Here is a 27,257-nt window from a genome sequence, read left to right on the forward strand (position 1 = left end):
GCCAGAATGACAGCCCACCTTGGTAGAGCTCCCTCTGCGTTGTGCTGTGGCTTAAGGGTCCCCATATCAGCCCTGGATGGCCGTCCTGTTACTCTCGTGTCAAACTGAAGCCAACAGAAATGCAGATCCCAGTCATCAGAAAGGTGACCCCAGAGCTTGTGCTGTGACACCCCGGCCATTCCCCATCCCCGCCGCCTCAGCATGGAGCCGTGCAGCAGCTCTAAGCCCTCTCTGAGGAAGACAAGGTCTTTTTCACAACCTGACCGTGGTCCCTGCAGCCAGGGGCAAGGACGGTCAGGGATGGCTGGTGGGCTCAGGCTTTTCTGAAGAGCTGAGCTGAGCATTTCCTGCCTGGACACCCTTCTCTGCGCAGCAAACTCTGGGGTGTCCTTCCGGCCCAGGCTCAGCCAGACAGCGAGTCTCCTGTCCAAATCCCTAAGCCCCTCCAGGGACACTGTCTGGTCACACTGTGGCCACCCCAACCCGAGGCCCCCACTCCAGAACCCCCCATTGAAGAGGAAAGACAAAGTGGATGAGAGCCCCCTTAGCAGGGACCCTGCCCTACCTGGAAGGCCCGAGCTGCCCAAGCAAACGAATACAGACAGCCAGCAGGCATCATTCAAAGGCTGTATCTTTTTTGGTTTCCTTTTTTGCTTTTGTAAAGAAAAATAAGGTTGTGTTTTCTGTTTGAAACAAAACATAAAACCCCCTCCCGCTGGGCCTGTTCCCTGGCTCTGGGGGATGCTGGGACCACAGGTCTGGGCAGGAGAGGCCAGGCTGCCCGGCTGAGAGGAGGGAGCGCCCTCAGAGCCAGAGATGAAGTGCATTTGGGAATGGAGTTTGATTAAGCAAAAAATAAAAAACCTCGACACGCACACACGCCTGCTATACAGAAATGGGGACCAAGAGGCGCTGCCTCCGAGTTGGAACCATTGCTGGCAGCTGGACTCAAAAGTCCTGATGCTGTCCTGGGGCCCCCATTCCCCACGTTTCGGGGGTAGGCAGAGCAGGAGGCGGCATCCACAGCTCTCAGGACAGGAGTCAGGGGAGAGGAGGGTGACATCAGAGCAAGCTCCTTCCCACATTAAAAAAAAAGTATTAAAAAAGCACCCAAAGCTTAAAAAAAAAAAAATCCTCCATGGCAGGGAGAGTTGGGGGCATCCTGCTTACTAGCAAAATGCCTGACCTGGCAAAATGTGTAGAAAAATAAAATTAAACTTTATCCCTGAATGGCAGAGTGAAGACCCTTCTTCCCGCCCCACAGTGAGTCTCAGAATCCACCGAGACAGCTGATTCCTCCCCAACTGGCATCAGCACATGACCAGCAGACACACACTGCCCCAGGCCCAGGGTGGGACAGCGGAGGGGCTCTGATAGCCACGGGTGCACGGTCCCTCCCCGCTGCCTCACAGCATTGGGAGTGCCCCTCCTCAGTGCCAGGAAGGAGTCCCAGCAGGGGAGTGGGCAAGAGAACCAGGGGAAGATGGGGTTCTCAGGGGCTCCTGGGCAGGAGAACTAGGGGAAGATGGAGTTCTCAGGGGCTGAAGGGAGGCAGGTGCCCAGTAGGGTGGGCGAAGGGGTGCAGTCTCATCTGAGATCTGAAGGCCCCCCGCCAGCCTGCCCTGCAGTTCCATGTGCAGCTGAAGGACCAGACGTGCAGGCCTGGAAACACAGGGCGAGGAGGGCCAGGGCTCTCCGCATTCTCAGGGTAAAGGGGCTGCTTCCAGGAAGTTCCACAGAGGTCACAAAGCGGGGCACATGTGGCAGGGGAGGGTGGGGCAGAGGCTCGCGCTGGTCCTGGAGGCCCAGCTGGGCCTTTGGCTGCTCAGACCTGGGAGCTCTGAGGATCCTGGGAGCCCTTCTGCCCACTCCACAGGAAGGGGCAAGACAGGGCAGATGATAAGGACCATGCTTCCCCCTCCCCCAGGGGGCCTTCAGCTTAGTGGGGCTCTGAGGTTGCCCCAGGTGAGACAGGGGAGTACAGTACAAAGATGTGACTACGCCTGTGGGCGTGGGGCTGGAAGGCAGGCCGGGCAGCTCCTGCTGCAGTTACAGTAGTACTGGCGTCCCTGCCAGGCAGGGCTGAACCGTGTGGGGCACCCCAGGGTCATGCAGCCCCTTGGGGCTCCCTGGCTTCGGGATCAGAGTGTCAGCACCAAACACAACCGATGTCAGCCAAGGAGGTGGGCGGGCAGAGAGTGTGACCTCAGACACACGCTCAGCCCTGCAGTCTGTTAGGTGAGGAGGGGCAGGTGTCCTGAGGACAGTCACAGTCCAGTGAGGTCAAGGCCCTGGAGATGAGGGCAGAGGTGGCAGCCCCTCCAGGGAGGGTTCTGAGGCCGGCAGTGGTGAAGCAGCAGGCACCGGGTTGCTCCCCTCCAAGGGGCTCCAATGGTGGGTCAGCGCAGGCTCTGGTACAGAAACACCGAGGTGAACAGGGCGTTGGCGGCCAAGCTCACGGCCAGGAGGCCCCGGACCAGGGAAGGGCCGAAACGACCTGCAAAGCAGAGACCTGGTCAGAACATTGTTTGGGTGGGTGGGGTCGCTGTGCAGCTGAGCAGCCCCCTAGAGCATGCGGTTTGTGGGGAGCTCAAGGCTCTGCCCAGGGTACTCTCCGAGACTGGTGAGGCTCACCTCCAATTCTTCTCTTGGCCAAAGGCTTCCCTAGCAGGAAAGACCCCCACTCCCTGCCTCCCTGAAGGCACAGCTTTTCCTAACCCTGAGCCGCCAGGAAGGCCATGGGCTGGGCTGTCATGAGCTGGGGCCTGGGTGATGAGGCAGTGACCACAATGGCCACTTTACAGATGAGGTCACGGGGGCTGGGAACAGGAGCACCCCGTCCAGGCCTCCAAGGGAATAAGCAGCCAACCCAGGTCCACCTGCCGCATGCCGCAGCCTGCGTTCTTACCAAGGCCTCCAAGCTGCTGGGCCACCCTCCAGCCTGGGGCAGCACTGGCTTTGAGAGTCAGTGCAAAATGACCTGCCCAGGAAAAGCCCTGCTTGCTGATCTGTCCATCTCCCTCAACACACACCCCCTCCTCCCCACCCAGGGAGTGATGATGTGTACCACAGATCTGGTCTCTTGCCCCTGAGCCCCAGGGTTAGTGAGCAGAGAACCTGGGATCTGAGCCAGGCAGCTCGGCACCCGGTGCAGGCTGCAGCCCCAGCGTGACGTGGTCCCGGTGCACCCAGGCTCTCTGGGCACTTCCGGCCAGGATGGCAGCCTTCGGTATGTGTCCTAAATGGCAGCCACGGGCCACAGGTGCCTACTGAGCACTTGAAATGTGGCTAGTGCAGCTCAAGAACTACATTTCAAACTTTATTTAATTTTAATTCAGTTAATTTAAATAGCTGCCTGGGGCCAGAAGCTACTGGAATAGTGCAGATCGGGGCCCAAATCCCGAGGGGGGGAGTGCCGTCTACTGAGTCCCTGACCCTGGATTCAGAGGCGCCGGGTGGGTTACTTGTCGGCCACTCAGGGACTGCAATGTCCTGGAAGATTCTTTCTGTCAGCGCTCTGGACCCCCCAGGGGGAGATGGTGGCTTCGGATGTGTGCCCAACCCCCTCCCCTCCGGCACCTCAGGGTACAGACCTCTCCAGGTGGCGGCCTCCTCCGAGCAGCCCCTGGTGGTGGTGTCCACCACACAGGTAGATGACTGGGAAGAGTCGTCCTCTTTCTTGATAGAGCGGTTGCTGCAGGCGCTGCCTCTTTCCAGCTTGGATCTCAGGTCTGCAGAGAGAAGGGTGTGCTTCTCAGTGGCGCTCACGGCTCCCTCCAGGGACAGACGTGGGGCAGCTGTACTTCCACTCTAAGGACAGCTGTCAGAAGTGGTGAGCCAGCCTGTCCCAAGCCACTCATCCACCCTGGACAGTGGGGGGCCAGGTCCTTGCTCAACTGTCCTGCCACCTCTTGTCTGCCAGTATTCAGGCCCAAGGTGACCAGATCTCTGACATCGAAAGAGACGTGGGAAATCTAAACATTCGAGGCCGGGCGCAGTGGCCCACGCCTGTGATCCCAGCACTTTGGGAAGCCAAGATGGGTGGGTCACTTGAGATCAGGAGTTCAAGACCAGCCTGGGAAACATGGTGATATCCCATCTCTACTAAAAATATAAAAATTAGCCAGGCATGGTGGTGCGCACCTGTAGTCCCAGCTACTCGGGAGGCTGAAGCAGGACAATCTCTTGAACCCTGGAGGAGGAGGTTGCAGTGGGCCAAGATCACGCCACTGCACTCCAGCCTGGGCGACAGAGTGAGACTGCATCTCGAAAAAAAAAAAAAAAAGGAAATCTACAAATTCATGTGAAAGTTGAAAGTTGTAGGTTTTAAAGGCTGGGGGCTAACTGTAAACATTTTAAATGCTTTGCATACAGCACCATTTGAGTGAAACTATCTGTGACCACACGCACCTGGCAATGCGTGATGTGTTTTCGATCAGTTCCAAGAAACAGAGGACCCTGAAGGTCAACTGCAAAAGGAGAAACTGAAATCAGCCATTAGAGGTCAATGTCCCAGAGGGTTCAAGTCACCAGAGCTGGAATGGGGTGCCTAGAGCTCCAGGGTGGGAAGGCGCACACCGGAGTCAGAGCAAGGATGAGCCCCCCCACCGCCGCACAGCCAGGCCTCTCGGCAGCAGAGGCCCTCCCACGGCCCCTTGGGGTGGTCAGAAGGCCGTACCCAGGGCGTGCTTCACGTCCTGCAGGGGTGGCTTCCGGGGAACGTGGGGCGGCTCCATGGTGAAGAGGCTGCCGTTGTGAGGCGAGTGCTCATCGGAGCTGCTGGGCGTGGTGGGGGCCTCTCCAGGGGGTGACGGGAACAGCAGCAGCTTCTGTCCCTTCAGGTTGAGCCGGGCAGGGCTGATGAGGGGCCTGCGGTGGCGCAGCGAGCCGGAGCTGGAGGCCACCGAGCCAGCCACGGAAGGCGCTGGGGAAGGGAGTGGGGAGGAGGGGCAGCTCCCCGACAGAAGAGAGAAGTAATCTGGAGGGAGGGAGGAAGATGCTCCTGTCACTGCAACGCTACGACGCGCTATTTCATTTCTGGGGGCTTTCTTCTATTAACCCGGGAAGACAGGAAAGGTGCAGAGACTGGGGACAGGGGGACGTCCTGCTGCAAAGCTGAAGGAGGAGAGGTGCCCTCTACCAGGCACCTGAGGGAGAGGAGAGATCCCGGAGCCTCAGCCATGGCCTTCTGCCCTTGATTTCCATCCAAAGCCCCGGGCACCAACAGCTGAGAGCAAGGCCAGATAGCAGCAAACCCTGGAGGTACAAGGCCAGCTCACCCGAGGCCTTGCTGCCAGCTGGCACCTGGTGCACCAGCTCCAGCCGTGACTGCCACTGAGGACGGCAGAGCAGCATGGTACCATCTGATCCTAGAGACTGTCATTCCCATTTCACGCAAGAGGAAACTGAGGCACAGGTGTGTAGGTCACTTGCCCAGGGCTGAGATGTGAACACACACTTGGGGTCTGTCTGACCCCAAAGCTCACACAAACCACTGTGCTCTGGAACGCCCGGGCTTCATGCTGCCCCGTCCCCCACTTAGCTCTCTGTCTTCCTCACCTGAAACAGGAAACTCCCCAGATCGAGACACCTGAGATGGTGGGCGGCTACCGCTGAACAGATAGCCGGAGTCTGGAGACAGAGAGAAGCGGGCGACACGTCAGGCCTGTGGATGACGTGCAGAGGCCCCCACAAATGCTCTGCCGAAATCCCAATCCAGCCTTTGCTCTTTACAAATGTGCTTTCATGGGAACACAGGTGCTCACGGATTCCTCGGACTGCTGTCTGAGGGGTGCTGGGCACGTTCCCTTTTTGCAGATAAAGAAACTGAGGCTCGGGCTGGGCGCAGTGGCTCATGCCTGTAATCCCAGCACTTTGGGAGGCTGAGGTAGGCAGATCAGATCACGAGGTCAGGAGACTGAGACCATCCTGGCTAATATGGTGAAACCCCGTCTCTACTGAAAATACAAAAAATTAGCTGGGCGTGGTGGCAGGTGCCTGTAGTCCCAGCTACCCAGGAGGCTGAGGCAGGAGAATCACTTGAACTTGGGAGGCGGAGGTTGCAGGGAGCTGAGATGGCGCCACTGCACTCCAGCCTGGGAGACAGAGCGAGACTCCATCTCACAAAAAAAAAAAAAAAAAAAAAAAGAAACTTGAGGCTCACAGCAGGTGGTGAGAAGAGTCGGCACCGGGCATATTGTCCACTCCTCGTTCCATGCCCTTCTTCCCACAGAAGGGCCTGCTTTTCCAGCCATCTAGTCCCACTTTCTCCACTAATTGCAGACCCCAACTGCCTGTTCTCTCGACCCCAGGGATCACCAACCACGCTGCCTTTTCCTAAATCAGGTGCACGCACCCCAAGGGCAGGGGCCCCAATTCCAAGTGGCTGGCTGAGAGCTGAATGTGGGACCCAGGGACTGCCTCATGTCCTGTTGCCACCTGTGGGCTCTGAAGGGTCTGTTGCAGCATGCAGATAACCCTCCCCTCACCAGGCCAGGGGATAGGCTGGATAAGGGTGGTCACAAGAACCCAGCATGCCAACCAGGGTCCTTCTAGAATCCATTCTATGGATGCTGGGAGAGGCCGTCTTCCTGCTGGGCATGGGCTGCAGGACACAGGGATGAGGTGTGTGGCAGAGAAGCGGACTGAGGACAGACAGGGAGACAGCAAGCTGGATTCTGGCCACAGCACCTGAGCCCGGTCCAGCGCGTCTCTGAATACATGAGCCAAAGCCCTGCAGGAACTCCTGCCCCCGACCCACCCTCTGGCGATGGAGACCGGGCTCCTTCCCCCGACCCACTCTGGCAATGGAGACTGGGGTCCCATCTGTCACCGGACACTCCAAGACAAGCTTGCGCCCCAAGACCTCTGCTGCCACCTCAGACAGGTCACTACTGTGTCCCTGCCTTGAGCCTTAACAGGGAGATTGCCTGTTCTTCTCTGTGGGCAGGAGCCCCTGCCTTGGAGGCCTGAACTGGCCCTGGGATTGCCACGCTCCCCTCCCAAGGGGCTTGAAACAGAAGTCCCTGAGCTCTGCCACCTTGGTCAGTGCGCACAGAGTTTACTCGGAGTGCTCAGGCCCAGGGCAGGGCTGCTCCTGGAACCTCCCACCCCAAGTTCCATTCAAGTGCCACCAGGCTGGGGTGCCCTGAAAATAGGGGGGTATCTCTGCTTAGGGGAAAAGCAAAAGCATCCTAATATAAACCTTGGCGTGTGTGCAAAATGGCCTGCCCTCTAACTGCACGAGAGGAGAGGGGCCTTGGCTGTTATCAGCATCTCCTCCCCTAGAATAACTAGAGTGGCCCCCTTTGCTGAGGGGCATGTTGCAATTTTAGAGGAAAAGATTAGGGCACAGCACGGTGCACACATTTACCCAAGGTCATGTCACCAGAGCTGGGACTAAGGGGCCGTGCTGGGGCTCCCAGATGATATGGCAATTCTGGGCACTTTATTTTTATTTTTGTTGAGACAGGGTCTTGCTCTGTTGCCCATGGTGGAATGCAGTGGCGTGATCATAGCTCACTGCAGCTTCCAACTCCTGGGTTCAACCGATCCTCCCACCTCAGCCTAAATAGCTGGGACTATAGGTGTACGCCACCATGCCCAGTTAATTAAAACAACTTTTTTTGTAGAGACAGCGTCTCCCTATGTTGCCCAGGCTGGTCTTGAACTCCTAGCCTCAAGCCATCCTCCCACCTTGGCCTCCTAAAGTGCTGGGATTAAAGGCATGAGCCACCTATTCCTAGCTAGTCTCATTTCTTTGGGGGGAACTAAGGCTCAAAGCTCTGTGCTGCCTGTCTCTGTAGCAGGAACACTAACCACTCCCGGCCCTCCCTACACTATGTACCCATCCACAGTTCTGTCCCAGCTGCCCCTAGCCCTGACTGTCTGCCAATGCCTGGGCACCCCTTACCTGCTCGAGTCAGAGAGGGTATGGTTCCCAGAGAGAGGGCCCGGCTGAGGCGGCCGGGCAATGAGGAGGGTGAGGTCCGTCGAGGAGACCGGAAGAGCTGCTGGTTGGCGAGGGGCAGGAAGCTGGGCGGGCTGGGGATGAACAGAGACGCTGGAGAGCCTCCGACACTCGGGTGAGGGATGGCCAAGCTGGGGCTGGTGGGGAAAAGGCCGGCAGAGTCTCCTGGGAAGAACCTGCAAGGGCCCGTCAGGCACGGGACAAGAAGAGGGTCAGCGGGAGGTCCTGGAGGCAGCCTTGCAGTGGGTCCCACCCCTCTCCCACAGTGCAAGGTGGGGGCCTCAGCTGGGGTCCCAGAGGAGGCGTGCGTTAGTTAAAGCAGAAAAGCAATCCGACCACATTCACGCCATTAGGAGCGGGTGGCTGGGAGGTGCCAGCAAGACCCGGCCCTCCCCGCATGCCCCCTCCTACCCCCTCGGCTCACAGCAAACTATCTCCACTACGAGTCTCGGTATTAAAGTGACACTGTCGCCTTTGCCAACCTCATGCCAACCCTTTCGCCTTGAAGCAAAAATGCCCAGCCCCGTGCCAGGCACTCAATGAAGGTTAATGGACTTGGACTCCTTGCCACTTCTTGTTCTGTGCCGAGCCTTCCCACAGAGCGGCCGGGCTCAGGGACATCCTGGCTCATCTCCCAGACGGGCCTGGATCATAGGAAGTCAGGCCCCAGCACGGCTCTGGGCACCCTCTGTTCCCAGGTGTGATTCCTGGAAGTCCTCCACAGCTCTGCCCTTAGAAGGCTGCCTCCTGCTCTCTGGCCTTGCACTCTGGAAACTCCTCTGAAGTTCCTGGTAGAGCAGAACTGGGGGGCAGCCAGGCCTTGGAACCCCCTGGAAGAGGCTCTCACGGGACAACGCCAAAACCGAAGTTAGAAGAGACCCATCCACGACCGCAAGGCTGCCCGAAAGACGGAAGGTGACAGTGTCTCTTTAACTCGAGATGGTACAAATCACACAACAGGACCTGATGGCCCCACGCCAGAACGTCAACCATGCTTCTGATTAAGGCACCCAATTACAGAGGGAAGAGAGGGACAGAGGCAGTTAATACATTAGTCCACCGTCTGGACGGAGCTCCGGGGGTCCAGCCTTACCTCGGTGCCAAGGGACAAATGAGCCCAGTGGACAACGTGCTGGTGAGCGGGCAGGCTGGCCCACGCCCTGCAGGAGCCGGGGGCTGCTTAAGGGACCTGTGCCCAGCACGACTGCATGCTCGGGGATCGCTAGCCAAGCCGCGCGCCACCAACCTCCCAGCTACTTTCCCTCTGAAAAAGTTTTACAAGGAAAGTGTGGGGCCAGCTCTTGACTTCCCGGAGAATCATGTAACCTTTCTAATGCCTTCCAAGGTGCCAGGAGACCACCTGGACTTCAGAACCAAAGGCGAGGCCATGTTTGGCGAATGTGGGCATCAAGGCAGGAGCTGAGCTGGGGACCCTGGGGAAGGCCCCGGTCAGCCGGACTGGACACATCCTTGTTCCGCCTGCTGACCTGTGATTCCCAGGCCCAGCGCCCGCTGCTTGCCCCCAAGACTCCAGGGAAGGCTCCACCTCTACACAGAAGATGAGATTTTGTGTCGTCATGTTAGAATTCTGATTCCATTTGGCGGGACAGCGCAGCAACTTCAGGGAATGACCCTGAGGGCACCTTTAGGCAGGGGCAGTGAAGGTGTTGCTGGGACCTTGGGGCATGACCCTCCATGGGAGGGAGTTTGTGGGGCAGGGCTCTGCGCTGGGCTTCCTGTGCCCACCCTGCCCGGCAGCACAGACATAGCCAAGAGTCAGCCAAGGGTGACCAGGTCCCCCAGTGACCTGAGAGTACCGTTGGGGGACGCGTGAAAGGAGGGTCCTAGTGGGCTGTGGGTATGAGGTGGTCAGCTGGGCCACGCAGCTCCTGGCCCCAAAGGGTGGGCTCCAGCAGGAGTGGCTGGGTCTTGCCAGTGCATCCCCACTCCTCCCAGCTCCTGCTCACACCATCCGGGGCTGCCTCAGTGCTTAAAGGCTGAATCTCCTGGCCACCTGGCACAGGGGCTGTTGTTCCCAGTTTGGTGCCACTGAAGATGGTGCTGTGGGGAGTTCCTTCGCAGTTTGACTCCCTCACTGTGATATGTGGGAACATCACTCAACGAGCAAGACCTCGTAAATCGCTCACAGGGCTGGGCATGAGGGGCTGGACTCTGTACAGGGGCCCCAGCGAGCCTCCGCCAGCTAAAGGAGCCCAATCTGTTGGACCCTGGAGAACTCCAAAGGTGCTGACATTTCCTTTGGCGAAAGACCCCCCCGACTGCCCTGTGCCCTCAAACCACGTCTCAGAGAGGGACTAAGAGACCAGGATCAGGCCTGGATGCTGGCTCTGGGGAGTGTCAGAGAGGGACTAAGAGGCCAGGATCAGGCCTGGATGCTGGCTCTGGGGAGTGTCAGAGAGGGACTAAGAGGCCAGGATCAGGCCTGGATGCTGGCTCTGGGGAGTGCCGGAGCAGATACGCTCATCTGACACCAAGGGGAGATGTCTGGTCTTCTCCGACCCAATCCCAGCCCACATCAGGAGTGGAAGGGGAGAGACCACGTTTTAAGCAACAGTTTATTGAGACGGAAAAAATATGATCCAGCAAAGGCGAGGAGGCGAGCCGGGCCCCGAGCCAGCTGGTGTCATTGTCACTGGCTCCCAAACCTGACTCCTGTGGACGTGTCTGTACCCCAAACACAGCTGCCCACCCCAGCCCTGGCACAGAGACCTTCTGAAAGAAAGAAAAAAGAAGAAAGACGCGGCACCTGACGCCAGCGGGTAAAAGCAGGGCCCCAGAGGCATTTATTGAAAACACAGCATCCAAAACACGACATCTAGGCCAGGCGCGATGGTTACAGTGATGAGAGGGTCACTAGACAATTATCCACAATTCTACGACATGAGACAGAGACTCAGCAACAGTCACAGACAGAAAGGTCACGCGTTCCTTCCTGGGCAGGGCGGGGTGCGGCAGGTGCGGCGTGGAGGCTGCGTCCTGGCGGTTTGCTCCCAGGCAAGGGGTACGGGGGTCCTGCTTGGCCTGGGTGGGGACCTCAAGTCTGAGGGTGAGGATGGCTGAATCTACCTCGCTTATGTCTCAGGGACGGTCACCCAAACCTAGGATGACCCCAGCCAGACCCTAGAAGGTCTGATGGCCATCCCAAGTCCCCCGCGAGGAGAAGAGTTCCCTGGCAGGGGTGACACATTCCCGGTCAACAAGCCACAACACAGTGGTGCCTGCACTCTCTCAGCTGTTGCCACAACACTTGGTGCTGGAATTTTCTCCACGTAGTGAAACTTTAAGGGACACATGAATAATTTAAAAAGTCACACAAAACTCTACAAAAGGCAGGAATCCTCACTCTGCTGAGAGCTACCTCCTGAGATGTCGTTTCCGGACCCCGGCAGAGGGCAGGAGCGACATCAGCTCGGCAGGAGGATCCTGGCCAGCGCGAGGGCTGGCTCTGGTTATTATAAATAATCTAATTTAAATACACACATACACACAGATGTCCTGCTTCTACCCAATGCCAAGAAAAGCAGAAATTAGCATCACACTGTCAACACTTCCTCGAGAACCGAAGATTCGAGACGCAAGCAACAGCATGGCCAGCCGACAGGACGCTTTCCCGTCCTGGCTCCACCACGTCCTTCTCTCAGATGGGCTCTTTGTGGGCTGGGGGGTGGCGTGAGTGCACAGGCAGGCGGTTCCCTGCCCCTCAGGTAGACACCACGGGGGGACGCTTTGGCTCACCCGCCCCAACTCCTCACTGCAGAACCAGTGGGAAGCGTGGCCCCGACCACATCTTTTCAGAGGGGTTTTCTCACCTCACGCTCCACACAGAACAACAAGCTGAGCCCAGTAACGCTGGGGCCTTGTCTGAAGCCACACAGGTCATTGGGCACAGAGGCCACAGAAGCCCCCGAGGGTCTCCCGATGCACCTGGGTTCCTCACTTGTGAAGCTGGGTGGGATGTGAGCTGCTACCCAATCACTGGGGTGGGGCAGCCTCTAGGACCCCCAGGCGTGGCAGATTCACAGCAGTGAGGCCTGGCACCTGCCCCCCCAACCCATCCTGGCAGACCCAGGTGACGGGTGTAACCCTCATGCACCTGTGATCTGCTCTTGCCTCCCCCGGGGTTCCAACGCACAGGAGAGAGGAGCTGGCACACCCTGGCCACATCTGGAAGGTGAATTCGTGCTCAGAGTGGCGAGTGGCAGGACATGCGGGCCCCGAGGGAGTGGGCAGCCAGAGGGAACATGCCCGGTGAGGGACGGCCTCGGGCCACTCTCGACTGGGACCCCTGGATAAAGCCCCCAGGCCAGGAACTTCCTCTGCACGTGGCAGCCCCTCGACTTCCAGAGTGTGTCTTCATGAGCCACCTCATGTGATCCCCACACCCACTGAGCTGGCACCCAAGGGCTATGGAGAGGGGTCCACCTCATTTCATAGATGGTAAACTGAGGCTGAGAACAGCAGGGGCCTGGCCAGGCCCTGCTACTGAGGAGCAGGTCTGTGGGCTGCCCCCTCACCTGAGTCGGAGGACAGAGTGGCGCTGGGCCATGGTGAGCAGGCACCTGCAGAGGCTCATGACAGGTCAGGGAGGGAAAGGATGACAACGACCTGATGTCACTGAAGGCCTGCATACCCTGGGTCCCTTACCCTTGGAAAAGCTCAGATTCCCCAAGGTCAGCACAGGCTCCTACTGCCTGTCTCAGGCGGGGTCTCGCTCCCCAAACTCATGGCGAAGGCCAGGCTGGGCCCAAGAACTGCATTCTCCATTTCCGGGGACTCGGGAGGGTCTCGGAGCAGGAGGCTAAGCAGCAGACAGAGCTGCAGCTCTGCCTCCTTCACGGCTCCACCACCTCCTGCAGGGCCGGTCCAGCCATAAGCAGGACCAAGCGGACAGACCACAGGTGCTCCTCAGGGGTGAGGCTGGGGCTCTCTGCTGCCCCAGCCTCACTCTGCTGCACGGTCAGGGCACGCCAGGGGCCCAGCCTGCAGCCACTGTCACCACCCCTGTGCAGAGGCCAGAAGGGAAGACAGCAAGACCAGGACCCTCACCCAACAGTGTCAGAGCCAGCAAACGGCGTGGTGAGAGGGGGGTGCCTGGAGCTGCCAGTAGGAAGCCACGGGCCAGAGCCTGTGTGGGCGCTGCCCACATTCCAGTCACCAGGCCAGTGAAAGGGCCATTGGCCAGAGAGGTGGCAGCAGTGGTGAGTGGCTACAGGGCACTTGGGGATGGCTGGTGGTGCCCGAAAGGAAAAGGCGGGACAGACTGACTCTTCGAGGCAGTGGAGGGACTGGGCCAGGACCTGGGGCTGTAGGGTGGGGGTGGGAGGGCGTGAGCAGGTGAAAAGAGGCAGGACAGAGAGGGGCCCGCTTCGGACCTGGCAAAGCCTGGGCCTGAGCATCCGTGTGTCCTCCCCCCGCAGTCATGGCTGCTTCTCTGACCTTCGGGGCCGGAACCTCCGTGGGCCCGTTGCCTTCCTTGTGGCCACAGCCGCCGTGAAGCCAACCAGGCAGCACAAAGATGTGGTGCTGAACTTGAGCGTGTCTAGCCAGCTAGGTGAGGCGGCCTGCAGGTGCTGCTCAGCCAGGTGCAGCCCCAGCAGCAGGGCCCACAGGCAGGTGCAGAAGGCATCGATCCTCCGGAGCCTGAAAGGGAAGCAGCGGGGTCACCCCAGGGGAGGACAAGACCTCCTGGGTCCACGCCTTCCTTCCTGCCTCCTCTGTCTATACCTGGCCCTGCTCAGAAGAGTCCAGAGCCAGGGGACAGCGTGGGCTCGGAATCCCCTCACACTCACATGCTACCTGGCTCTGAGCAGGTGGGTCAGTGTTTCTCCTCAGCCTGTAAGTTCTAGCCTGTAACAGGGCTAAGGAAAATTCCTCCGAGTCGGTGAGCAGGGGCGACGGGGACACAGCACTCACAGGACATGCTCCCACTCAGGGAACCCCAGAGCCCCCCACGTGAGCCCCCACAACCCAGGAGGCAGGTGGTTATCGTCATCCTGATTTGACAGAGCCCGAGGAGGAGAGAGGAGGCAACCCGGCCCAGCTCACAGCGGGTGTGCACGGGGCTGGCTCAGAGGGCGTCTGCAGCCTCACCTCACCTACGACTCCCAGCCCCTGGGACCAAGCCTTGTACCAGTGACATGGTGGAGTTCAGCCTAGGGCTGTGCACCCAGTGGGGTCTCTTGGCCCCCGCCCTAGACAGTAATCCAGCACACAGTCCCCTGCCCGCCAACTCCTGGCCCTGGCCCCATGCACACCTGATGCGGCCAGCCAGCAGCATTGCCAGCAGGCAGGTGAGTAGGCCCAGTGCCACGACGCCCGTCTGGTGGCTCTGCCCAAAGGCCCAGGCCTCACACAGCTTCTCCGCCATGTGCTCGGGGAGTAGGCCCAGCAGCTGCCGCCAGCCCTCGGCCCCAGGGGTGGTGCCATTGTCAGGTGTGGCTGAGCCATTGCCACCAGGTGGCAGGGCCAGGGGCACAGTGGTGCCTGGGGCGAAGTGTCCGCTGGCCCCATACAGTGCGGTGGTCAGTAGGAAGGCGCAGGCCAGGAAGGCGAGGGCACGGAGCAGGATGACCTGGACCGGGGACTTCACGGCGGAGGAGAAGTTCTGCAGAGGAGGAAGAGAGGCGGGTTAGTGAGACGGCCACAGAGCCACCCCCAGCCATCACCGGTGCCAGTCTGTGCGGGGTTCTGGCCAGACCCATGTTCCCACACATCCTGGGCTTGGTTCAAAAACTCACCACTCAGTTCCACCGGCCCGCCTCACTTCTGGGCGGGGAGGAGTGCTGCTCTACCACCCTCTCCTTTTAAAGAAGACTTTCCATATCGTAGTGACCTTATTTTGGCTCACTGCAACCTCTTCCTCCTGGGTTTAAGCGATTCTCCTGCCCCAGTCTCCGCAGCAGCTGGGATTACAGGCGCCCACCACCACACTCAGCTAATTTTGTATTTTTTTTTGTAGAGATGGGGTTTTACCGTGTTGGCCAGGCTGGTCTTGAACTCCTGACCACAGGTGATCCACCAGCCTCGGCCTTCCAAAGTGCTGGGATTACAGGTGTGAGCCACCGCGCCCAGCCAAGTTGAGCCCCTTCCTTTACTCTGGGGAAGCAACATGCCCATGGGGCCACCTCCCTATCCTGCTCCCCAGGCCCCTTCATGTCATCCAGGGTGGGTGTCCCGGGAGAGTGACTGGTATCACCACGCATTTATTATGTGCGTATCTGAGCATGGGTTTTAGGGGTGGCCCTCCTGTTTCTCAGCACTTTCCTGGCACTTGCATTCGTCCTCCTAGCAGCCTTGGTGGTGCACTCCTAAGCCCTGGACCCATTTACAGCTGTGGAAACCACACTCAGGGAAGCTGAGAAACTTGCACAGGGCCATGTAGAAAGCCCACACCTGGTATGCAGTGGCTCCAGGGTTTGAGCCCAAGACCATCTGGCTAAAACTAATTTTTATCATAGTACTCAGTTGATAGAATATTCTGGTTGTTTAAAAAATCTGGTATGGTAGCAAGGAGGTTAAGTAGTAAAATCTACCCCTACAAGGAAACTCCTATCCACCCCTTTGTGTCTCTAGATGTGACCTGGGTCTGATTGATATGTGGTTTCCAGTCTGCAGCTGGGACACAGCCGTGCTACCTCTGCCCTGCCACACGTCTGCACCGCAAGGCACCAGGTGGACCCTCTCCTGGGGCCTTTGGTTCTCATTCTGTCTGCCTTGTTCCTGGTCTGAATAACTTACTACTGTACTTTTAAGGTTAACTTTTGCCACAGTTATCTGTCCATTTATGTCAGCTCCAATTAAAATCACAATAGGGGCCGGGCGCAGTGGCTCACGCCTGTAATGTCAGCACTTTGGGAGGCTGAGGCGGGCGGATCACGAGCTCAGGAGATTGAGACCACGGTGAAAACCTGTCTCTACTAAAAATACAAAAAATTAGCCAGGCGCCTGTAGTCCAAGCTACTTGGGAGGCTGAGGCAGGAGAATGGCGTGAACCTGGGAGGCGGAGCTTGCAGTGAGCCGAGATCGCGCCACTGCACTCCAGTCTGGGCAACAGAGCGAGACTCCGTCTCAAAAAAACAAAACAAAACAAAACAAAACAAACAAAAAAACCTCACAATAGGAATTTTTGGTGAGAACTTCACAAAATGATGGAAACAGTTATTTGGAGGCTGGGTGCGGTGGCTCAGGCCTATAATCCCAGCACTTTGGGAGGCCAAGGCGGGTGGATCATTTGATGTCAGGAGTTCAAGAGTTCAAGACCAGCCTGAGCAACAGGGTGAAACCTCATCTCTACTAAAATATAAATATTAGTCGGCTGTGGTGATGCGTGCCTGTAATCCCAGCTACTCAGGAGGCTGAGGCAGGAGAATTGCTTGAACCCAGGAGGAAGAGATTGCAGTGAGCCGAGATCGCGCCACTTCACTCCAGCCTGGGCGACAGTGCGAAACTGTCTCAAAAAATAAAATTTAAAAATAAATAAAAGGCTAGGCATGGTGGCTCACGCCTGTAATCCCAGCACTTTGGGAGGCCAAAGTGGGAGGATCACCTGAGGTCAGGAGTTCAAGACAAGTCTGGCCAACATGGTGAAACCCCATCTCTACAAAAATATAAAAATTAACTGGGCATGATGGCGGGTGCCTGTAATCCCAGCTACTCGAGAGGCTAAGACGGGAGAATTGCTTGAACCTGGGAGGCAAGGTTATAGTGAGCCGAGATCGTGCCACTGCACTCCAGCCTGGGTGACAGAGCAAGACTCTGTTTAAAAAAAAAAAAAGGACGGGTGCAGTGGCTCACATCTGTAATCCCAGAACTTTGGGAGGCCAAGGCAGGCGGATCACCAGAGATCGGGAGTTCGAGACCAGCCTGAACAACACAGAGAAACCCCGTTTCTACCAAAAATACAAAATTAGCCAGGCGTGGTGGCGTGTGCCTGTAATCCCAGCAAAACTTTATCTCAAAAATAAAATAAAATAAAATAAAAATAAAGGGGCTCAGCTCTGAAGAGCTACCCTCTGGTCACTAGTGCCCAGCCTCCTGGGAGGGTTTCCTGAACAAACTCAACGCCCCCACCCCCGCCCTGTGGATGCCGCCTCTCACCTGTGCGTGGGTCTGGTCGGCCTCCCGGCGCTTGAACTGGTGGCTGAGCAACAGGGCGCGCAGCTGGCGGTTCTGGTGCTTGATGTAGTACTCCACAGCCGCTTGGCACGGCCGGCACAGCTTGTACATCTGCTCCAGGTGATGCCGGTACACCTCGACCTCCTCGTCATACCTGCCCTGTGGGGTTGGGGGAACAGGCTCGGCATCTGCAGGGGTGGCTGAGCTGCCTCCATCTTACAGGTCAGACGTGGAATCAGATCCTGACCTGCCACTTACCAGGGGATGACCGGGGGCAAGTCAACCCCACTTTGAACCTGCTTCCCCTCTGCCCAACAGGACAAATGCCCACTGTGTAGAGCCATGTGGACTACCGGGAGTTAGAGCCAATCCAGGGCACGGCCCACAAGTGATGGGGACACTAACAAGGTTCTGTTGCTCCAGGGACGCACCCGCAGGCCAGGAGCTCAGGGTCTGCTCCCCAGATGCAGAGCTCCAAGAAGGTGGGTGAACATGGGGGAAGGTGGCTGCGGGCTGACACTGCCTGGAGTGGGGCAGATGGACAACCCAGACTGTGGCGCCTGCCCTTCCGCTTGAACGCTAGAGAGCCCCTGGCCAGGCCTGTCTTTGTGGCAGGTGAAGGTTTCTTTCAGCTTCTGAAATAGCCCAGAAGACAAGTCCCCTCCTTCTCAGCCCTTAGACGTGCAGCACTGCAACTCTCCCTCCCTGTTTCTGAGGAAGCAAACGTTTTGGCCTGCAGGGCCAGGAGGGTCAGGAGTGTGATCCCTTGCTGCGACCAAGCATGCCGAAAAGCTGCCTGGCTGCCAAGTCACCCCTGCTTTCCCCTTCTCGCAGGTTCCCCATCCCTGCCTTGGCCTGAATTCACCTCTGTTGTCCCTCCCTCCCAGGCTGGACCCCAGGAAAGCCAGTGTCTCTGGGCCCCAGCTGGGACCTGCCTCTTGAGGTGACAGGACTCCCTGGGCTGGCCGAGGGCAGGAAGGAGCAGCCAGTAAGCAAGGCTCTTGGACTCCATGGAGGGCACAGGCAAGGTGAGGCTCCCAGCTCAGCCCAGCTCCTTAATGCCAAGCCTCTCAGCAATGTCTAGCTTCCTCCTCCTCCCAGAAGCCAGTGGCATCCTCCACCAACCCCACAGCAGACTGCCGGGGCCACCAGCAGGCAACGCTGATTCAGAGAAACAGGACAGAGTGGGTCCAACAGGGCCCCACCTGGAACCCAAGGTCCCTTCCTCCCTCTGCCCAGGGACAAATTCCTCTGGACTGGCAGGTGCTGGGGTTTCCACGGTGTTCCTAGGCTTGGAACTCCGATAGCAGTGACTGTAAGACATGGGGAGAAGCAGCTCAGCTCCAACGGGGTCAGAAGAACTAACACATCCTGGAATGTGCTGGCAGTGGCAAGGATGAGGGGGCCCCTTTGGGCACTCAGAACAGAAAAGCCGCTGTCTAGCAGAGCAGGGGCCAGAGGACCAGAGTCAGCACCCTGCACGTGCCTGTCCCCCGGCTGCTCTAAGCATCCCTGGCCCCAGCCAGGACCCCTGCCCTCCCAACCCGGCCTCACCTCCTCGCGGGGAGCGAAGGCGGCCAGCTGCTTGATCTTGGTGGTCTGGTGGTGGTTGCACCTCTTGCACAGCAGGACTTGGCTGCTCACCCACTGCTGCGGCTGCGAAGGGTCGCGCAGGCTGGGCGCGCTGCTCACCACGTGGTTCAGGTGCTCCAAGTACTGGGCGGGGATCGGCTTGTTGTAGTCGCCGTTCTGCGGGAGAGAGGTGGGACTCGAGGCAGGCAGGCCCTCCCAGCTGGTTCAGGCTTGGTGATGTCCCTGGGGGCCCGCCCCGCTCCAGGCAAGTGATGGTAGATCTCAAACATCTCCATTCTTTTTTTTCTTCTGCAAACAGCAGCTGCTTTTCTTCTCAAGACACCTCCATGGAACCCAAAGGCCCAGATGCCGAGTGAAGCCACCTAGCCTGAGCACAGAGCAGGGCCTGCAGCCCGCCGCCCACCCACACACCTCTAGCCAGCATCTGTCCTCAGAGCCCTACCCTCTCGGAACTCAGTCTGCAAACCCTGGTCTAGTCCAGGGGACAGCACACTATGACCCGTGGAGGAGCTGCCTGTTTCCGCAATCAAGTTTTATTGGAACACAGCCAGGCTAATTCACTCTTGTATTACCTACAGTGGCCCAGCAGGGTTAGCAGTTGTGACAGAGACCAAATGGCTTCCAAAGCTTAAAATACTATCTGGCCCTTTGCAGAAAAGGTTTGCTAGCCCTGATATAGTACAGAGAATGAGATGCAGAGCCAGAAAGACCTGGGTGTGAACCCCAAATCTGCCACTTTTAGTGGTATAACCTTGGACAAACTGCCATGGCTCCCTGCGTCGGGTTCCTCCTCAAGTGAGGAGACAGCGCCAGGGCAGTGGTGAGAATCGAGTGAGACGATGTACACGAAACACCATGCTCAGGGCCTGGAGAGGACAGGGTATGAGGGTGTGGGGTCCATGAGCCCCGGGGCAGGGCAGGAACACAGGGTGGTCTCAAGGTGCAAATCTCAAGATCCCCACCCCCGCATGCCCACCCGTCCGCCTGCCTGTGACCCACACCTCCTGGAAGCCGTTGTACTGCTCGCAGTGGGGACAGTCCCAGCAGTTGCGGTTCCCATAGGGCACCAGCGTATCCTGGTTGCAGAACCAGCAGTTGACCATCGTGTGCGTTGGCTTCATCCTGTGGACCAAGGAAAGTGCGGGTTGGCCTGGAAGACCCCAGCACCTGCTGGAGAGGGACCTCCATGCCCTGCCCCAGGGCCACCAGGGAAAGGGTGCTGGGAGTGGGATCTGGGATCTGGGGATGCAAAGCTGGAGATGCTGGCCCCAGAACAGCAGGAGGAACAAGGGCTCTGAAGGAGAGGAACGCAGACTAGGTATGGCTGCATCCACCCAGGACCAGACAGGGAGGCCACGGCCAACCTGGGCTTCTCAGTCTTCAAGGGGAGGAGGCCAGCTGGAGCCTCACCAGATCCCTAGGCTCCAGTGCGGCCGCATGGGGACCCAGGGCCACCAGCTCCTGGTGGCCTGGGGCTCACACATGGAGCACAACAGGGGCCAGGGCTGGCCAAACCACAGGACTGACTGGGACCAGGTTCTAGGACCACCCCTCCCCCACGAGGTCCTTGATCCTGGGCTGCAGAAAGGGTGCGCCCCAGGGAGCTTCCAGATTGAAAGGGGCCTCCTGTGCTCCAGAGAGAGACAGTCCCAGGATGTGAGAGCCAAGGAGGCTGAGGGGAGGGAGCAAGTGACAGCTGCCCAGCCTGCGGCCAACCCTCTCTGGTGGAGAGGACAGTGGCCCTCGCTGGCTACACGTGTGGTGACAGGTGGGGCCTCGGGATAATCCCAGCCCAGACACTGGGGGATCTATGCTCTGGGCCCCCCTCTACCCACCTCATTGGTTATGGGACACTGGGGGACTGGGGAGGGGTGGGCAGAGAGACCGCCACTGCCCAAAAAACCCCCCCAGTTCCGGAAATCCAGGAACAATGTGGGTGACAGGCAGCAGCTGTGGGAGCCCTGGGGCCCCGGCTTTGCTGCTCCGACTCTCCACCTCTCCCCCAGGGGCCACCTCCAGCTCGAGGACACTGCTTGAGCCCCTGCCAGAGTGGGCAGCCACTCCCTGCACAGACGGCCCCCCGTCCACAGGACCAGAGAGCACGGCCCTCTGGCCTTTCATCCTGAGGCGCTGCTCAGAGAAAGGAGGACGGAGCCCCAGGAAGTTCCTGTACTCTCAGCCTCAGTGTCCACATCTGTGAAGTGGGGGCAACCACAGCACCCCCAGCTTCTGCATGCTGCAAGGATGCAGTGACACAAGACAGAAAGGTGCTGTGCTCTGCAAAGAGCCAGCTCTGTCGCTAACCCATCGGGCTGGCCAGGGGCCTGAGGGGGAGGCTGGGCCCTGGGAAGCAGGGCTCCCGCTTCTGACACTACTGCTGCTGCCCGGCCCTCCCCTCCACCCCTTTCTCCTGACCAGGGGCATATGAAGGGAGATGTGTGATCACCTGTCAGCTGGGGACAAAAGCACCTCCCTCACAAGGGACTGCTCGTGGGACGCACTTAACAGTGACTGGCCTAGAGTATGTACGCAAAAAAGCCAAGCTACATGGAGTTGGGGGAGGCTTGGGAGAGAAGGGGAGATGGGACCAGGCCCTGCGGGGAAGGCCCAGGGCCCACAGGGGCAGCTGGGATCTCCCCCAGCAGCCTCGGCCCACACCCTTCTCACCCCACACCCCCTGCCCCAGCACAGGCCCAAGCCCTCACAGAGGACAAGGACCACTGTATCTTGTCAACAGCATGGAGACAGTGGGCAAGGCCTGCAGACCAGCGACGAAACGGAGCCAGCCAGCTGGGCAGGCAGTATGGCAACAGGCATGGCCTTGGAGAGCAGCTCTGCCTTCTAGGGCCGCAGTCTCATCCCTCACCTGTCAAAGGGGGCTGCTGAGCGTCCCTGCCCCAGGAGAGGCCACTGTGAGGATCCTACAGGAGAATGCAGGGAGGCGCTCAGTGCTCGGCATTAGGACAGCGCCACCGGGCGCCGACTACATGAACAGCCAGGGAAGGAGACTCGCTCTGGGGCATGTGGAGACCTGCTCTGCTGCGGTGCCCGCATCTAGCACTCTCGGGCAACTAAGCACGTGGACTTCCCTGTGCTAATTACTAGCTGTTGTACAGGCTTCTTTGTAACTGTGCACGGGGGCATGTCCTGATGGGTGATGACCTGCTTGTGTGACCCCCCACCCCAGAGCCCTGAGCCGGACAAGGCTCTGCACCCAACTGACTTTGGGTGACAGGCTTCCTATCCCCACGGAGGGCCCCTCAGCTCTCTTACCCTGTTTGAAAAGGAAGGTCAACCCTTGAGCCTGCCTAGGGGACCAATGATAGCTGAGCAGGGGCTGTGGCTTCTGTCCAGGGCGCCTGCCATGAAGCCCCGCCCACCCCAGGAAGTCATGTTTCCATTCTGAATCTCCTGCTCTGTTGCTAGGGAAATGGCTCCACTGATCTAGAATGAGGCGGCCTGGAAGAGGGGGGAGGCAAGGGATTAGCCCTTGTCCCTGGGGCCAGCAGCTCTAACTCCTGTCACTCTCAGCCCTGGGTAATCCCTGCTAAAGTTGGGGGTGGGCTCTCTCGTGGCCAGAGCAGCTGCCACCCACTTTGGCCAGGCGGGCCCTACCTGCCAGGGGGTCCTCTCCCACAGTGCCTTTGGGGGCAAGCCCTGAAAGGTCCCAAGAGGCAGGTAGGCCAGGGGTCGATGGGGAGCTGGGCATGAATTGCAGGTCCCCCAGGCACCAGCACAGCGGCGTCAGACACATGACCGCATGTGAAACACTGTCCACAGCTCGGACGAGGTCCCCACGCAGGTGGGGGAAGTCCTGGCCCCTAGCCTATGCTTGCCTCTGCCCGGCCTGTTGAGGCAGCATCTGGGCCAATCTCTTCTGAGCCAGCCTAGGCTGGACCCTGTTTTTGCTCTGGGAGAAGCCCCCAAGTTTCCCTGATAAACCCCTCAGCCCACTTCTCTTCTGCAAGCCAACAACCTCCGTCCTTAACTTGACTCTGGGACAAACCACAGTTGGTGGGCAAGGTTTGAGGTAACGTGACAGAATGTCCCTGCAACACAAGCAAGAGAGGAGCTTGGGCCTGGAGGGGCTGCCCCTGCCCACAACGGTTCCAGCTCTGGGGGCATAGCAGCTGGCCCTATGGGTCCCATTTGATGGGTGGACACGAGGGCCTGGAGGCCACTATCTCGGCTCCTGCTAGCTCGATGCCGAGCCCCTGGGAAGCCTGAGGAAGCCCGGTGGGAGATGGGTCCCTAAGAAAAAGCTAGGGCAGCTGCATGCTCTGTACCTGCCCCGTCCACAAGCCCAACATACACACTGAGGGAAAACAAGACAGGCAGGTGTCCTTAATGATGACACCACTCCAGAGCCCTGAGCACGGACATGTATTGAAACAAAGCTCCTGCAGGATGCCTCACTGTTCCCTGCAGGTGGGAGGGGCTCTGTTCTAGGTGCGAGCCCAGCGCTGGGTCCTCAGCCTAGGAAAGCACCAGGTAGGGGGCACCTGCTAGAGGGGGCACTGGATGGGGCTTGGTCCCTGCCCTGGGGAGCTCAGTGGTTGTAGCAGGCTGGCCAGCTCCCAGAGTCTCTGCCCAGCCCTGGGAAATCATCACCTCCTCAGACAGGGGCCTTAGCACATTGCTCGGGACCTGGGACACTGTGTGCTGGCCCCAGTGGGGGGTTGGAAAGACTGTAAGAGTCAGGTTCCCTCAGGGGCCAGGGAGCCAGAGGCCAGCCTCCCAAGCAGCTCCTCACCTGCACTTCCCGCTTAAGTGGGCAACACCGTGTTTCATTCAACCAGAAGGACCAGAGAAGGGGCCTCCTGGGCTTCAGCGACAGCAGCATCAAAATGCAACTCAGAACTTAGCACTGCCAGCGCCTCCAGCCCATCTCCAAGCAAAACATACTTGAATCCACAGCAGCAACTCCAACATCAGGATGGAAAACACCCCAATCCACCATTCTAGGGTCGTTCCTGGTGCGAGCGGAACATCCCATCAGTTAAGCAAGCACCACCCTAGGCTGGCAGAGATGCAAACATGAGCAAGACAAGAACGACGACCTCCCAGGGCAGCTGGTGACAGATGCCACAGGACAGAGGCCAATAAGCGGGGCATCTGCGGTCGCCCTGAAGCACAGCTGTGCTCACCAGCAGGGCAGACGGCAGAGGGAGGGGACCACCCAATGTATGCCCGGGGTGCGGCGGTTGCTCAGGGAGAGTGCGCAGCAGCAGGAGAGTGAGTGGGAGGGGTGAGCCTGGAAACGGGAAGGGCCGTTACAGGGGACTCTGACTTCCAGAATGAGGCTCTGCTGCATATCCTCTGGGAGGCTGCATCCTCTTTGTCCCCAAACACTAGAAAGGAGACAATCCCAGTAAACACCAACAAAGCCCCGGAGGCGGGGCGGTGGTGTGTGCAGGGATGTGCTGGCAGAGCATGGATCCTGGGCATCGTTTGAAGAGGGCTGAGGACAGGCACCCGAGCAGCAGCGTCCAGGGGACAGGGAGGCCTAGGAAGCCACAGACTTCACAACGGCCTGGACACAGGGAAGTGAAACTGGGGCATCTGCCCCCCAACTGTGCTGACCGTGGTGGCTTCCCATAGGTGCAGAGAAGCAGCCAAGGGGCTCCGTGAGCACCCAGAGGTTGAAGCTGGGCTGACAAGCTGAAGTTCTGGTGTGAGGCAGGGCCCTGCCATTTAACAGCCAGTTGATGTGGGGCAGGTAGCCCAACCTCCCCAAGCTTTGGTTTCCTCATCTGTAAAATGGGAGAACAGTAGAGCCCGCCCTGGCAGTTTCATGAGGAGACAGTGTGCTGTGCTTACAGCCATCAGCTGCTCCCATCAGTAACAACCATGGAAGCGAGAGGACTCCATGCGTGGGGAAGCCAGGGCGGGCCCTGACTGAGGCTGTGGGAGGACTCAGTCCTTCAGAGAAGCAGCCTCCTTCCCATGCGCCTCAGCCAGTCCTAAAGCACAAGGTGGGGCTGACCTGCCCACTCCCTCTACATCTTCCTCTCTGTCCATCTCTGTGCTGAGCCTGCAAACACCCACCCAGCCAAGTCGCCTTCCAAAAACAGCTCTCCTTACATGCCCTCCCGAGGGTCATTCAAAACCCACACTGCAGCCAGAGTCAATGCTTGGTTCCTCGCTGTCACAGCACTCTCCTCCTCGGAGGAAGGCTCAACCTCTTGCTAGGTTGGTCTGGCTTCTGAATCGTGACAGTGGCCAATTTATGACCTCCAGGTGAAACCCAGTGCTCTATGAGGACATCTTAAAGCATCCTGGGAAAGGCTGGCCCTTCTCAGCCCAATCAACAGCAAGGGTCTCAATGCCACACCGTGACCTGCTGGTGTCGTCAGGGGTGTGAAAGGACTTCCAGGCACCCTCCTAGTTCCCCTGGCACCAGCTAGCCCAATATCTCTCCAAGGCCCCAGACTCTTGTTTCCAGGAGATGGAGAGCTGTGGCCAGCAGGGCAGGAAGGGGAGACAGCATCCCTGAGGACAGCTGCAGTGTGTGGCACAGTGAGCCACCCAGTCCAAGTCCAGCCTCAATAAACACAACGGAGGTGCTGTGTGGCTGGCAGACTATCCCCTCCCCCAGGCTCTCATCCTTGAGGCAACACCCCCCATCCTGGGTTAGCTGAGAAGCGGCTTCGTCCAGGAAGAACACCAGGTGCTGGACCAGCTCAGCTGGCAACATGCTCTGGGAATGTGAGCAAATCACCTGAGGTCTCTGGACCTCGGTCCCCTGGGTATAAAACCACCGGCTTGGACAAGCTGGTCCTGCAGATGCTCAACTTCCAGAAATCCAGCAGAAACCGACATGGAGAGACTTGTGTTGTCAGGGACCTCTGGGCTGGGGTCACTCAATCCCCAGCTACCCTCCTCAGTCACATCTGGCCCATCCTCCAGACACAGCTGATGTCCCTCCCATGCCTTCCTCCTCTGGGAAGCCTCTGTGACTCAACCACCTGTACTTCTTTTTCCCCGTTTCCTCCCTGGAGGAGAGAAGCAGCACCGGTATGTGTTAAGGAAGAACAAACAGACCAGCCAGACGATCAGGGTTCAAACCCCAGCTCTGCCACTTGCTGCTGAGTGGGCAAGTCCCTTCTCCCCTTTTTCCTAAGGGTGTGAGCTCATTGCATCCCTTGCCGAAGCTGCAAACCCATCCACTCTTTCTAGGATGTTCTCACAACCCCACTTTCCCCCCTGCCCTCTGGAAAGGTGGATCAAGTGGAGAAACAGTAAGCTACCTGCGAGGCTCTGCTGAAGCAAGAGGCCACTAAGCTTTTATGCCTGGCGATGGAGGCCGATGAAAGAGGCCGGATCTGAACCCGGGGGCCCGCGTGGCCCGTGAGCCGGGCAGGGAGGAGGGTGGCCCCGGCCCGTCTTGAACTGTTTGGAGGCATCTCAGGCCTTGCCCACCTCTGGGAGGCAGCCCAGCCTCGGGGTCTGCCCTGCAGATTCCATCGGCTCAAACCATGATTCCTCTCATTAACAGCAAGTTACTGAGCCTCCCTGTCCCTCAGCTGCTCTAGCGTAAGCAGGGGCTGTGGCTCTGAAACGCGCGGATGCGAGGCGTGTAGAAAAACACCCGGGACGTCACATGCCGAGCAGCAAGCGCCAGCCGCGATCGCCAGCATCGCCGTGCACCGGGGCCCAGCACGGGGCTGAGGGCAGGGGCGGCCCGTGCGCACCGGCTCCAGCTCCCCGCGGCTCCCGGAGGAAGTTTGTGGCCCCCGCGCGGCGCTCTCGCCCGCACCCCACGTTCCCGGAGTCCCCGCCGCCCCACTCGACTCCGCAGCCGCTTCCCGACTGCAGTCTCAACCCGGTCTCGGGGGGCGGCGGCGCGCGCCGGGGGTCTCCGCGCGCCCGCGGGCAGCCCGGGTCCCGGCCGAGGGGGGCAGCGGGCCGGGGCGGCGCGGGGGCGGGCCTGGCGGGCGGCGCAGAGGGCCGCGTGGGGCCGAACCATGCACTCACCTCCGCGCGATCCGGTAGAGCAACACGCCGGCCGCGGCGCACGCCGTGACCCCCAGGCCGCCGGCCAGGCCGGCCGTGGGGCAGCGGGCCAGCAGCGCGCTCACTCCCTCCATGGCTCTCCGCGTGGAAGGACGGCAGGCCGGCAGGGAGGTAGGCGGGTAGGCGGGTAGGCGGGCAGGCGGGCAGGCGGGCAGGAGGCGGTGACGCCGGGGGCGCGGGCCGCAGGCGGGACGCGGGGCGGCGACGCGCGCCTCCTCGCGCCGTGACCTTCGCCGCTTTGTAGCGGGCGCGGGCCCGCCCCCTGACTCGGCGCGCTCCCGTCGCGCAGCCAATCGGGACGAGGGGTGAGCGCGGTTGGGCGGGGCGGCGGCGGAAGCGACAGCGCCGGCCCGGGAGCGCCCCCGCGCGGCCGGAGGTGGAAGGCGGCGCGGGGAGGGCGGGGCACGGAGCCCTGTAGGAAAGCCCCGCCTTCTGCCTCCCGCCCCAGCCGCCAGGCCCGGAGGTCTGGCTGCAGACAGTCCACCGAGCTTCTGCTAAGGGGAGCATCTCCAGAGTACGCAACTGCTTGTAATTAGTCTTTTTC

The 27,257-nt window shown here is 59.4% G+C and overlaps 1 protein-coding gene across 4 annotated transcripts; it reads right to left on the reverse strand.

The window, feature by feature from the left end:
- Positions 1-613: 613 nt before the first annotated feature.
- Positions 614-26,964, reverse strand: TMEM201 (transmembrane protein 201). 4 transcript variants are annotated; one of them, XM_034954835.3, is made up of 11 exons: positions 26,675-26,964; positions 19,699-19,819; positions 18,659-18,853; positions 17,087-17,263; positions 14,245-14,594; positions 13,427-13,630; positions 7,913-8,145; positions 5,560-5,631; positions 4,679-4,978; positions 3,594-3,731; positions 614-2,497 (listed from the first exon to the last, which is right to left on the reverse strand). In XM_034954835.3, the coding sequence occupies exons 1-11, from the start codon at positions 26,785-26,787 to the stop codon at positions 2,400-2,402; spliced, it is 2,001 nt and encodes a 666-aa protein (XP_034810726.3). In that variant the 5' UTR covers positions 26,788-26,964; the 3' UTR covers positions 614-2,399. The 4 variants fall into 4 exon arrangements, with proteins under 4 accessions (XP_034810726.3, XP_063450951.1, XP_034810733.3 ...); XM_063594881.1 differs by lacking the exon at positions 26,675-26,964 and adding an exon at positions 25,948-26,494; XM_034954863.3 differs by lacking the exon at positions 614-2,497 and adding an exon at positions 4,411-4,469 and having other exon boundaries at positions 3,598-3,731; positions 26,675-26,960.
- Between the last annotated feature and the right edge of the window lie 293 nt (positions 26,965-27,257).

The sequence above is a fragment of the Pan paniscus genome, chromosome 1, assembly GCF_029289425.2.
Source record: "Pan paniscus chromosome 1, NHGRI_mPanPan1-v2.0_pri, whole genome shotgun sequence".
Taxonomy (NCBI): Eukaryota; Metazoa; Chordata; class Mammalia; order Primates; family Hominidae; genus Pan; species Pan paniscus.